Genomic DNA, 13,880 nt, shown 5'->3' with positions numbered 1-13,880 from the left:
GCCGGACAATTTACATTGACCCCCCCCCCCCCGTACACTGCTGCTACTCGCTGTTTGTTTGTCACCTATGCATAGTCACTTCGCCCCCACCTACGTGTACAGATTACCCCAACTAGGCTGTACCCCTGCACACTGACTCGGTACCGGTGCCCCTTGTATATAGCCTCATTATTCTTATTGTGTTATTTTTTATTTTAGTCTACTTGGTAAATATTTTCTTCTTCTTGAACTGCACTGTTGGTTAAGGGCTTGTAAGTAAGCATTTCACGGTAAAGTCTACACTTGTTGTATTCGGCGCATGTGGCAAATAAAGCTTGATTTTACACACAAAACCTTGCACACAATTACATTGCGGATATACTCTTGCACACTCAACACAAACGCGTGTTTGAAAACGCTCTTGTACTAAAGGTCATGTCTAGACTAACAGAAAAACCTGTCTCAGCTGTGATAATCTGAGAAAGTGTTGTACTGTAATTCGCTGTGTTTCTGAGGACCTTTGACCTGATGTCAACAAGACATGTCATAAAGCACGTACACATTCCCTTGGTCCATAAATCCTAGAAATGTGTGGGATTTGACATATAACCATGCAATATCTCCGATACAACTTTGATTACCAGCCTGTATATAGATATGGTTTAGAGATTACGTTATGTTCTTCAGTTTATGGAGATCATAACTTTATTGCACCTTGTTATGAGTGAGCTGGGTCTGAGCCAATGTCACCTCTAAAATCTCTGCTTTTTGTGTGATAGTGCATGTGTATGAAGACTGGCTATTGATCTCGGTGGCATCCACAGACTCATGGCCAGCTCTATAAAGGTGTCACCCAAAGGTCGCTGTGTTAGCTAACTCAGACTAACTTGCTCTGATTGTCATTGCACTTTAAATGCTCCATTATGGCCTTGGTAAAGTAATTAGAGTTTAACGAATGACAGGGTATAGCAGACACTGCAAGGCCCTTTGAACCCCACAGACTTTGGTACACACACATGCATGCAGTTTAACTTCACCAGCATCTTCTACAGACCTGAGCAGACCACCAACTGCAGAGTTCAGAAGTGCATCCCACAACTTCAAGAGACAAACAACAGAACCGTTAGTTAACCTTAACCTCCGATCAGTTAGCAGAACAGTTAACCTTAACCTCCGATCAGTTAGCAGAACAGTTAACCAACACTGCTGAGCCGAAAGGCTCTAGTCCTCTGTGACGATGTGGATTTATGCACACGGTCTAATCTGCCATTAGGCCCTATATTAAAATAGCGTGCTATTTCTCTTAAGCATTTTGCTATTTCCTTCTAGAAAAAATGATACTGCACATGACCATATTATTATTCAGCTCCTTTGTAAGCAGTAAGCTACTGTTTATAGTTCATGCCCAGTTCGGTAGGGACATTTTTGTATGGAAAGTTATTTTCGTGTAACTGGTTCGACACAAATTGCGGTTATTTTCCTGTCTCTAACCTTCCAGAGTGAAACGATGTTTCTGTGCACAGAATCATCGTAACACTCACGAGTTAGAGACTCTGTTTCATTCTGTTAATGCATTCCTTTGTTCATACTTCCCACGTTGTGTCGGAGCTCCTTGTGTCCTGTCTGTGGCAGGAGCGTGCACTCCTTTGTGCACCACTATATGTTACTGGGTTGCCGTCATTCGCCGGTTCCATTCATGTAAGAATTACTGTTTAACAGGGTGTACATGTAATGGGGTCATTATGAGTAAGCCAGTTACATTTGTGTACCAGTTATGTGATTACTTATCATTGGACATGGATATGTCTCAGGGAGGGGCTTAGAGGATAGAAGTGCCTGTTTTGGTATTTCTGGGTAGTTTGGGTTTGGTGACAGTGGGGAGGCTGCTTGAGCCTGGTTACCAACAACCTGTAATAGCTATGGAAGCTCCAGCGTAAGCCTGTTTTAGGCTTAGTGCACTTTATTTTGTTTGACAAGTAAGTCTATTGTCTATCTTGTAAATATTCATCACCGGCTATCAGTGTTGGACACTAAAAATAAACATGGACACCTTTGCAACAGAACCTTCTGCCGCCTCCTGAATATCTGCCCTTAAGACCACATCTCTACGTTACCTATTTCACATCCTGTTAGAGAGAAACATAGCCCATTACATACTGTATGTTGCAGTCCAACCAAGGTGTAATATTGTAGGTTGAAGGATAAGCTTATTGTGTTCAATGAAAGTTCAATAAAAAGTTAATGATAAGTGTTTTGTTCCAGTCATCATATTTATTTGGATAGTCTGTAGTGCATCTTCAGATGGACTATCTACTAACCCTAACCTTATCCTAACCCTAAACTTAACCCTAACCCTTATTCTTAACCTAACCTTGGATAAGCAAGTAGTTGCTTATCCACAGATAGTTTGTTGATAGTATGACCATCTGAAGAGCATCTACAGCATCTACAGATGGAAAGTAGGGACTATCCAAATGAAGTGTGACCGTCGTCATAATTAATTTTAACCAAAGATTATGGATATACTGACAAGATACAGGTCTCTCTGCCCTAAACAATGGGAGTTGTGGTCCACAAAGTGGCACGGGGGGCTGCCTAGCTTCCTCCTATCCTTTCTTTGGGTTGGTGGATACATCTCATTATTGTAATCCTTTTTTGAATATTCAATGAGGGTTGTTGACGGCAACTTTGAGAAAAAACACTTCATATTGGCGTTGTCTCAAGATGGCGGTTGCCTGTATTCAATGGAGAGAGATGGTATGCTACTTGCCTCATGCCATGAATATGCATAGCCATCTCCAGACAACTCCAATATTACGTGTTTTTTCTCAAAGTTGCCGGGATGACACGTCCTACTTGTATCAGTACGCTCGTAACAACTTAAGCATTACAAAACTATTAGATAAAAATGTCTGAATGAACCTCACGTAGCAAATAATCCATTAATTTCTTTGTTGACCAAATTCGACATTCTCTCATTGACCCCCATACAAAAACTCCTTGCATGGTGGGTGAAACAATAAAAAAAACGCCACCTGCTGGATGGAATCAGATTTTCAGCCGAGTTGATCCTCTCACTTCCTATTCCTGTCTGTTCTAACACATTTTTCAGAGAGCTGTTTCACACTTCAGTGTTAATGCATTCCATATTATATAGGAAACTCACTTTATCCACCACCCATGTATACAGCATCTACAGTATCTGTAAGAAATGACTCTTATGTGATAATAAAGTTGATTGTCTCTCTATGCACAACATGGCTGCCTTAGTCTGTCTGAATATATTCTCTGGTATCACTGATCTAAATGTATATTAATGTAGAAGTATATATTTTTTTTAAATCCCTCTTTGTTGGCACAGATGGATGAGGTCATCGATGACATCATCAGCATGCAGTCGAGCTATGATGACATCCAACAGTATATTGACCCTCTTCAGACGTCCAACACTGTAAGTATTAAACCATACAGTCACTACGTACCTATAGAACGGCATTTTCACCTGGGTGGGATTGTGAAGGGTTGAACACTTGAACTGGTTGAAATGCTCACGCAAAAGAATAGGTAGGTTAATGGGTGTTGAGATAAGACTTATATTTTAGGGCAATTCCACGGTAACTGAGTGACACTGACACTCAGATCTTTAACTTTAAAATGTATGTCAAACCAAACCAAAACCATACAACTCTATGCACTATGACTACATTTAACCATTTCTACTGAAGATTTTACAAAAATACATTAACATGAAGAACAGTGCCTATGCAAAGTTTGGTAGCACAATGACGGCACAAACCATTCTTCATGTTAGTGTTTTTGTCAAATGAAGTGAATATTGTTAAGTACTCCTTGCGCGTTTCTTCAACAGAGTTGTATGGTTTGTTTAACGTTGCAGTCGTTGATTTTTGTTTGACATACATTTTAATGTGAAATATCTGAGTCTGTGTCCCCCTTCTCTTCCCTCTATCCTTATCTACCTCTAACCCCTGTCTTACCCCCTCTTGTATTTTTTGGTCCACTTCTGCCCCTCCCTGTGTGAGTCAATGGGGTGATTATGCCGACTCATCAGGACTGAGGCTGTGGCTCTGAGAGGAGAGGAGAAAGACTCCTTGTTCTGTTTATCATAATCCCTCCTTCTTTAGCAACAGGCTCCTCCGTGTGTTTGTGTCCCATCTTAAAACTACTGTTGCTGTTTTGCTACTGTTATTGTTGTTGCTGCTGTTGCATGAAACTTCCCAAACATCAAAATGGCTGATATTTGATGTTGACTGGGGGGCATTTGGCCTGTGGCTGTTTGTTCCTCAGTGTTTAATGAATAACTGCTGATCTATAGTGGCTTCAATCAGCTGTCTGCTGCTGCTGCCGTCCCACCCCAGGGGAAACCTTCAGTTGGCTTAAAGGAATCTAAGTTTTTAATTGATTTAAATTATTGACGTGAAGTGCTGTGGTTTCAGAGACCAAGATAGGCATTCGTAGTCCTAAAAAAAATGCAGTGGTCCAAGAGTGTCCATCTTAGAGCAGAAGCACAGAGCTCTGTGTTTAAAGGAATGGCTCCGAATTAACAATTAAACCACCGCCAGTTAGAGTTCAACTTGTTTACAAGGCATTCAGAAAGGGAGGAGGAGGAGGGAGAGGCACAGGAGAGGAGGGGAACAGGGGATGAGGGTCATTTGTGAGAGGGAAAAACAGGCTGAAAGTCCAGTTAGGGGAAAGTTCACTTAAGCGGTGTGGAGAGGGTAGAAGAGAGAGGGATTTGGTGAGACGGAGGTTAGTCTCTGAGGGCTGGAGTGAGTGAGCAAGTAAGTGTTAGAGAGAGAGTGTGTGTAAGAGAGTGAGAGACAGCGTAAGAGAGTGAGAGACAGCGTAAGAGAGTGGGAGACAGCGTAAGAGAGTGAGAGCGCACAGACCCACAGAAGGAAGGATGAAGGAGATGAATAAGACGTATGCCATTGTGGAGATGATAGACGGGGAACAGATCCAACTGGTAAGAAGTCTGAGTTTTACTGTGTGTGTGTGATCTATGTGTGGCTGAGGAATATAAGGTTTGTGTGTTTTGTCCGCCCATCTTGGTCAGTATTGAGGCAGGCTAGTTAGGAGAGTTATGCCCCCCTGCACCCCCCTCTGGGTTGGTGAGGGCTGGAGCCGGGGCAGGGAGGGTCAGCTATAACTCCCAGCCTCAGGTCTCTGATTAGGGGATGAGCCTGGCTCTCGGCCGCCTGGGGCTGGTGATGGAGGCTGAGAGGGAGCAGCTCTTTGAAGTGGTAGCGGTTGAGCTGAGCCCTTCCACTGTGGGCACACTTCCAATGAGGGACACGTTCGGCCATTAGAGATAAGACACAATAGGATGTTAATTGTCCAGCATGATGGTCGCTGCTGGCCTCTCCTCTGTTTCTCTTCTTTGGCCCAGCTCCCTCAGCCCCTCTGTGTGTGTGTGTGTGTGTGTGTGTGTGTGTGTGTGTGTGTGTGTGTGTGTGTGTGTGTGTGTGTGTGTGTGTGTGTGTGTGTGTGTGTGTGTGTGTGTGTGTGTGTGTGTGTGTGTGTGTGTGTGTGTGCGCACAATGTCTCTGAGTGGAATAGAATGGCATTCTCTGGGTTTATCTCTTGGTGCTCATGCTTCAGTTGATTGGCCCTTGATTACTCAGTGTGTGTGATGATACACGATCTCATAGTCATTGATTAGATTGTTATTTTACTATTGATTGGCTCTCAGGGAGCTAAGTTGATCCATATGGAACTCTGATTTGCACACAGGGACAGTGGTATAGTGTGTGTGATAGTGGCTCCGTGCATGAATGCAGCTCTCTGGAGGGACTACTGATGGTGGTTGCTACAATGTTGCCCCAGGTGTGCTTGTATTTTTAGTTTGGTGTAGTCTGATTTAATATACAGGCCTCTAAATAGTTCTGCTGTTCTCTTTCTCTTGGTCTCGCTCTGTCTGAGATGTGTATAATGAGATCCCTCAGGACTAATGTTAGTTACCTTACACATCTCCTCTCTGTTTTTGGAGGTGCTCGCCTCGTTAGCTTTTCTTAAACACAGAGTTTTCCCCCTAATGAATGAAACTCATCTTCTAATCTGTGACCAGGATTATCGCGGTAAACTCAGTAGCATCTGGGAGTTTAAGGAGATCTTGGGAATGCCGCAGAGAGAGAATACTAAGCATGACTGACCTGGGTCTGAATGTGTGTGTGAGAGAGAGTTTGTTATAAAATGGGTAGTTTCTCGCGCTCTGTGTGTGGGTGTGGGCGATGGGGGACAGCAGGAGTCAGTGGTTTGAGACTAAAGCATTCTGTGTGAGAGAGGGGGAGGAAGGGACAAGGTGAGGAGAGGGTTTCACCTAACTGAACAACATGTCCCTGGTTTGACAAAGGAGAGGAAGACCCTACTGATGATGGGATCTGAGGTCTCGGTCCACAGCCTGTAGTTTTACTATGTGTGAGAGAGACCTGGCTGCACTTCAGTTGTCTCAATGATAAGGTATCTGGCTCTCTTATCTGTCAAGCCTCATTAGTATTGTAGAATAGACATTTAACCACATCCTCAAGTTTTTCTATTATTGTAAACCAGCACGTTTCATCACCAATTCCTCATGAGGGAAGTTGACTAGTAGTAGCCATAGGGACTGCTTCAGAAGTTAAACAACGTCTACACAACTTATACAGAGGACACCGCTAGTCTTCCACACAGGTGCTGGGTTACAGATGGGGTCAGAGAATCCACAAAAAGACTTTGACCTGAACCAGACAGCGGGTGAATGCAAGCATTTTGCCAGACTGTGCCTCAACCTATTGTCTACCTGACCCACCACTCCACCCTGGACCTGAACAGTCTTTATGACCAGGCAGCAATCCCAACTTTTGCCAGGACCCTGAAGGATGTCACCCTCAACCGTAGCCCAAGCACCTCACACAGGAGCAACAGATACCCCGCCCAGCGAGATCCCCTCCTAGACCTGCACCAAGAGGACCTACGCCCAGACCACAGCATCACCAGCCACACCCCAACCAGCTAAGACCACCCCAAGCAAACCCTGGACACACCCTGTATAGGCTCCCCCATATCAGACCTATGCCCCTTCTGCCCACCCCATGCCCCCGCACACTGCGGCAATGACCTCAACATGACAAGAGTACATACTGCATGCTAGGCTGTGAGCAGAGCAACAGGCCCGACCCTCACTATTACACCCACCCAAGCCCCATCCTGCAACCTAAGAGGTATGTGTCAGATGCTCAACATGCTCGGCTCACACCTACTGTGATGGTCCAGGCCTAAACCACACAAAAACACTAGACACTATGGAACACAAAGCTTTTACGATCTCATCATGGAATGTACAAGGTCTGAGGTCATCTGCCTTTGTCCTAAAGAGCAGGAACCCAGACTTCATCAAAGCAATTGGAAATACAGACATTGTCATCCTACAAGAAACATGGTATAAATGAGACGGACCCACTGGTTGCCCTCTAGGTTACAGAGAGCTGGTAGAAACTGACAGGTGTGAAACAGGGAAGCGACTCGGGGGGTATGCTAATTTGGTATAGAGCAGATCTAACCCACTCTATTAAATTAGTCAAAACAGGAACATTTTACATCTGGCTAGGAATTAATAACGTACGACAGACCACATATTCACCCTTCACACCCTAATTGACAAGCAAACAAACCAAAACAAAGGCACTCTTGTCATGCTTTGTTGATTTCAAAAAAGCTTTTGACTCAATTTGGCATGAGGGTCTGCTATACAAATTGGAAATTGGTGTTGGGGGGGAAAATATATACGAATTTATAAAATCCATGTACACAAACAAGTGTGTGGTTAAAATTAGCAAAAAACACATTTCTTTCCACAGGGCCGGGGGTGAGACAGGGATACAGCTTAAGCCCCACCCTCTTCAACATATATATCAACGAGCGAGGGCACTAAAACAGTCTGCAGCATCATCTGGCTAAAAATACTTTAATCAGTTATAGAACCCATTGCCCTTTACGGTTGTGAGGTCTGTAGTCCACTCACCAACCAACAATTTACTAAATGGGACAAACACCAAATTGAGACTCTGCATGCAGAATTCTGCAAAAATATCCCCCATGTACAACATAAAACACCAAATAAGGCATGCAGCTGAATTAGGCCAATACCTGCTTTTCAAAATCAAAAGAGCTGTTCAATTCTACAACCACCTAAAAGGAAGCTACTCCCAAACCTTCCATAAAGCCATCACCTACAGAGAAATTAACCCGGAGAAGAGCCCTCTAAGCAAGCTGGTCCTGGGGCTCTGTTCACAAACATAAACAGACCCCACAGATCCCCAGGACAGCAACACAATTGGACCCAACCAAATCACGAGAAAACAAAAAGATAATTACTTGACACATTGGAAAGAATTAACAAAAAAACAGAGCAAACTAGAATGCTATTTTGCCCTTAACAGAGAGTACACAGTGGCAGAATACCTGAACACTGTGACTGACCCAAACTTATGGAAAGCTTTGACTATGTACAGACTCAGTGAGCATAGCCTTGCTATTGAGAAAGGCCGCCGAAGGCAGACATGGCTCTCAAGAGATGACAGGCTATGTGCTCACTGCCCACAAAATAAGGTGGAAACTGAGCTGCACTTCCTAACCTCCTGTCCAATGTATGACCATATTAGAGACACAAATTTCCCTCAGATTACACAGATCCACAAAGAATTAGGTGAAATACCACAGTGTACCATCACAGCAGCAGGATTTGTGACCTGTTGCCACAAGAAAAGGGCAACCAGTGAAGAACAAACACCATTGTAAATCATTTTATACTTTGATTGTTTTATTTTCCCTTTTGTACTTTAACCATTTGCATTTCATTACAACACTGTATATAGACATAATATGACATTTGAAATGTCTTTATTCTTTTGGAACTTTTGTGAGTAATATTTACTATTCATTTTTATTGTTAACTTTTGTTTATCTATTTCACTTGCTTTGGCAATGTAAACATATTTCCCATGCCAATAAAGCCCTTGAATTGAATCAAGCCTTACAGAGATAAGGGATGATTGTGTGTAGGTCAGAGCAGAGGCAGTATTTTCCAGGTGTGATATTGGCCTGAGATCTTCTGCTATCTTCTCTTTACAGCCAGTCACTACACATGTAACACACTGTGTGTTTATAGAGTTTGATCTGGCTCAGAGGGTTAACCAGGGTTACCCACAATATGATGCCATAAAACTCTCATGAGACACCGACTGCCTGTTTGTCTATTATACTCTCTCTCGCTCGCGCTCTGTCTACTCTCTCGCTCTGTCTACGCGCGCTCGCTCTGTCTGCTCTCGCGCTCACTCTGTCTGCTCTCGCTCTCGCTCGCGATGTCTACTCGCTCTCGCTCGCGATGTCTACTCGCTCTCGCTCGCTTTGTCTGCTCTCTCGCTCGCTTTGTCTGCTCTCTCGCTCGCGATATCTACTCGCTCTCGCTCGCTCTGTCCGCTCTCTCGCTCGCGATGTCTACTCGCTCTCACTCTCGCTCTGTCTCGCTCTCTCTAAGGTAATTGAGGGTGATCTCAGTGAATTTGATGGAAAAAGGAGTTTGTCCTCGACCCTTGAGGTTTCCAGCATTGTTTTTAAGATGTTCCTAGGTTTTGTTCATGCATGGTTTCCTGAATGTTGTTGTGTGTCAGGCGATCACCCAACCACAACGGCTTAAAGTGGGGTCCTAACTGACTTGAAAATAGGGTGTCTGGTTAGGATAGTATACTGTATCTATCGTTTCTCCATCTAAAGGATGTGCTTGGTTCATTGTTTGAACCCATCCTTCATTAAACTTGATGATGAATTGACTAGTAATTCATATAACCCCTGCTTAACCCTACAATATTTTCTAGGACAAATGTATTGATACTCTTATTTCTCCTGGATTTCAATCTCACAAAGAGAGTCACCCTATATACTCTTATTGAGATTATAGAGTGAAATGTAGGTTGTGGTGCTCATACTGATTTGTGTGTCCTCCCCAGCTCCCTCTGTCCAGCAGTCACCTGGACGTGTACACGGGCCCTGGGATGACCGGTCAATCTATCGCCATGACAAGCAATTCCTGCCCTGCCAACCTGGCCATCAAACGAGAGCTGACAGGTAGGACCAATCAAAGCCACGGCAACCAATCAGAGACGAGCTTAGACACAGCAAACAAGCAGCCAGCTCTCAGACATTTACAGCTTTCAGAAACATAGTAACCAATCAGAGACAGACCTGCAGGCCAAATGCTTTCCCCACCTGGTTTCCCAGGTCTGAATCAGATGCTAAGTAATGAATGGAAACCAGCAGACCAAAGCTAGAAGGATTAGATAGTTCCAAATACATGGCTACCAGTGGTATATTTTTCTCTAGAATGAGGGGACGATTTAATGTCATTTGTGCTGAGTTTGAATTCAATTCGTAAATTAAGCTAATTAACTAATGATTAGGGGGAAATACTGTATCCATGCATAAACTAAATCTCAATGAATTTGGTTAAAGTGAGCCTCTAACATGATTTTCAAACTCTCTATGACCCCAAACTATATACACTCACTATACACACTTTGTGGACAGTGTTAGTTCATTGCTTGTTGTTTTTATCAATGCAGAAACCCGTGCAATGGCCAAAGAGAGACAGAAGAAAGACAACCACAACCTGAGTGAGTTTATCCCCCTCTTTTGTGTGCTCTCTTTCTCTCTCACTTTCACCCTCCCTCACAAAAACACAATAGGAATGAGTGTGCACTTTTTCAACATCCATCATTTTTACTACCTCGCACAGCTTAAAGTACACCTGCCACTCTGTCTGTCTGTCCCTGCCACTCTCTGTCTGTCTGTCTAAAAACACACACACAGTGGTTTATTCAGCTGACACAGCTCAACCCACAGGTAGATGGTTAACCCACAGCTGTCTGCTGCTCTGGCACTAAAGTCTAATTGCCTGTGACACTTTCTCGGTCTCTCTCTCTCTTTCTTGGACTCTCCCTTTCTTTCTCGGACTCTCGGTCTCTCTCTCGCTCTCTCTCGCTGTGTGTCTCTCTCTCTCTCGCTGTGTGTCTCGCTCTCTCTCGCGGTGTGTGTCTCGCTCTCTCTCGCGGTGTGTGTCTCGCTCTCTCTCGCGGTGTGTCTCTCGCTCTCTCTCGCGGTGTGTCTCTCGCTCTCTCTCGCTGTGTGTCTCTGGCTCTCTCTCGCTGTGTCTCTGGCTCTCTCTCGCTGTATGTCTCTGGCTCTCTCTCGCGGTGTGTCTCTGGCTCTCTCTCGCGGTGTGTCTCTGGCTCTCTCTCGCGGTGTGTCTCTGGCTCTCTCTCGCGGTGTGTCTCTGGCTCTCTCTCGCGGTGTGTCTCTGGCTCTCTCTCGCGGTGTGTCTCTGGCTCTCTCTCGCGGTGTGTCTCTGGCTCTCTCTCGCGGTGTGTCTCTGGCTCTCTCTCGCGGTGTGTCTCTGGCTCTCTCTCGCGGTGTGTCTCTGGCTCTCTCTCGCGGTGTGTCTCTGGCTCTCTCTCGCGGTGTGTCTCTGGCTCTCTCTCGCGGTGTGTCTCTGGCTCTCTCTCGCGGTGTGTCTCTGGCTCTCTCTCGCGGTGTGTCTCTGGCTCTCTCTCGCGGTGTGTCTCTGGCTCTCTCTCGCGGTGTGTCTCTGGCTCTCTCTCGCGGTGTGTCTCTGGCTCTCTCTCGCAGCGTGTCTCTGGCTCTCTCTCGCGGTGTCTCTCGTTCTCTCGTTCTCGTTCTCTCTCTCACTGTGTCTCTCTTGTTCTCTCTCTCACGGTGTGTCTCGTTCTCTCTCTCACAGTGTGTCTCGTTCTCTCTCTCACGGTGTGTCTCTGGCTCTCTCTCTCTCTCACGGTGTCTCTCTCTCGCTCTTTCTCACGGTGTCTCTCTCTCGCTCTTTCTCACGGTGTGTCACTCTCTCGCTCTCTCTCACGGTGTGTCTCTCTCTCGCTCTCTCTCACGGTGTGTCTCTCTCTCGTTCTCTCTCTCACGGTGTGTCTCGTTCTCTCTCTCACGGTGTGTCTCGTTCTCTCTCTCACGGTGTGTCTCGTTCTCTCTCTCACGGTGTGTCTCGTTCTCTCTCTCACGGTGTGTCTCGTTCTCTCTCTCACGGTGTGTCTCGTTCTCTCTCTCACGGTGTGTCTCGTTCTCTCTCTCACGGTGTGTCTCGTTCTCTCTCTCACGGTGTGTCTCTGGTTCTCTCTCTCACGGTGTGTCTCTGGTTCTCTCTCACGGTGTGTCTCTGGCTGGCTCTCTCTCACGGTGTGTCTCTGGCTGGCTCTCTCTCACGGTGTGTCTCTGGCTCTCTCTCTCTCACGGTGTGTCTCTGGCTCTCTCTCTCTCACGGTGTGTCTCTGGCTCTCTCTCTCTCACGGTGTGTCTCTGGCTCTCTCTCTCTCACGGTGTGTCTCTGGCTCTCTCTCTCTCACCGTGTGTCTCTCGCTCTCTCTCTCTCACGGTGTGTCTCTCGCTCTCTCTCTCTCACTGTGTGGCTCTGGCTCTCTCTCTCTCTCACGGTGTGTCTCTGGCTCTCTCTCTCTCTCACGGTGTGTCTCTGGCTCTCTCTCTCTCTCTCACGGTGTGCCTCTGGCTCTCTCTCTCTCTCACGGTGTGTCTCTGGCTCTCTCTCTCTCTCACGGTGTGTCTCTGGCTCTCTCTCTCTCTCACGGTGTCTCTCTCTCGCTCTTTCTCACGGTGTCTCTCTCTCGCTCTTTCTCACGGTGTGTCACTCTCTCGCTCTCTCTCACGGTGTGTCTCTCTCTCGCTCTCTCTCACGGTGTGTCTCTCTCTCGCTCTCTCTCTCACGGTGTCTCTCTCTCACGGTCTCTCTCACGGTGTCTCTCTCACGGTGTCTCTCTCTCGCTCTCTCTCACGGTGTCTCTCTCTCTCACGGTCTCTCTCTCGCTCTCTCACACGGTGTCTCTCTCTCGCTCTCGCTCATGGTGTCTCTCTCTCGCTCTCTCTCACGGTGTCTCTCTCTCGCTCTCTCTCACGGTGTCTCTCTCTCTCACGGTGTCTCTCTCTCGCTCTCTCACACGGTGTCTCTCTCTCGCTCTCGCTCATGGTGTCTCGCTCTCGCTCTCGCTCACGGTGTCTCTCTCTCGCTCTCGCTCACGGTGTCTCTCTCTCGCTCTCGCTCACGGTGTCTCTCTCTCGCTCTCGCTCACGGTGTCTCTCTCTCGCTCTCGCTCACGGTGTCTCTCTCTCGCTCTCGCTCACGGTGTCTCTCGCTCTCGCTCACGGTGTCTCGCTCTCTCACGGTGTCTCTCTCTCTCACGGTGTCTCTCTCTCTCACGGTGTCTCTCTCTCTCACGGTGTCGCTCTCTCACACGGTGTCTCTCTCTCGCTCTCTCGGTGTCTCTCTCTCGCTCTCTCGGTGTCTCTCGCACTCTCTCTCGGTGTCTCCCGCACTCTCTCACGGTGTCTCTCGCACTCTCTCGGTGTCTCTCGCTCTCTCTCTCACGGTGTGTCTCCCTCTCACGGTGTGTCTCTCTCCCTCCCACGGTGTGTCTCTCTCTCCCTCCCACAGTGTCTCTCTCTTTCCCTCCCACGGTGTGTCTCTCTCTCCCTCCCACGGTGTGTCTCTCCCACGGTGTGTCTCTCTCTCCCTCCCACGGTGTGTCTCTCTCTCCCTCCCACGGTGTGTCTCTCTCTCCCTCCCACGGTGTGTCTCTCTCTCTCTCCCTCCCACGGTGTGTCTCTCTCTCTCCCTCCCACGGTGTGTCTCTCTCTCTCCCTCCCACGGTGTGTCTCTCTCTCTCCCTCCCACGGTGTGTCTCTCTCTCTCCCTCCCACGGTGTGTCTCTCTCTCTCCCTCCCACGGTGTGTCTCTCTCTCTCCCTCCCACGGTGTGTCTCTCTCTCTCTCCCTCCCACGGTGTGTCTCTCTCTCTCCCCCTCCCACGGTGTGTGTCG

General features: G+C 46.9%; 1 protein-coding gene across 8 annotated transcripts in view; it reads left to right on the top strand.

Moving 5' to 3' along the window:
* The window catches only part of LOC139413464 (transcription factor EB-like), a 122,724-nt gene that overhangs the window by 86,418 nt on the left and 22,426 nt on the right, over positions 1–13,880 (top strand). For all 8 annotated transcript variants that reach the window (XM_071160908.1, XM_071160903.1, XM_071160904.1 and 5 more), the window contains 3 exons: positions 3,341–3,430; positions 9,981–10,098; positions 10,593–10,643. In XM_071160908.1, the coding sequence (XP_071017009.1) occupies positions 3,341–3,430; positions 9,981–10,098; positions 10,593–10,643 (259 nt within the window). The remainder of the gene's footprint in view (positions 1–3,340; positions 3,431–9,980; positions 10,099–10,592; positions 10,644–13,880) is intronic.

This window comes from Oncorhynchus clarkii, chromosome 7 (assembly GCF_045791955.1).
Source record: "Oncorhynchus clarkii lewisi isolate Uvic-CL-2024 chromosome 7, UVic_Ocla_1.0, whole genome shotgun sequence".
NCBI classification, from domain to species: Eukaryota; Metazoa; Chordata; class Actinopteri; order Salmoniformes; family Salmonidae; genus Oncorhynchus; species Oncorhynchus clarkii.
The sequence above is the reverse complement of the archived record's forward strand: the minus strand, read 5'-3'. Positions and strand labels throughout refer to the sequence as shown.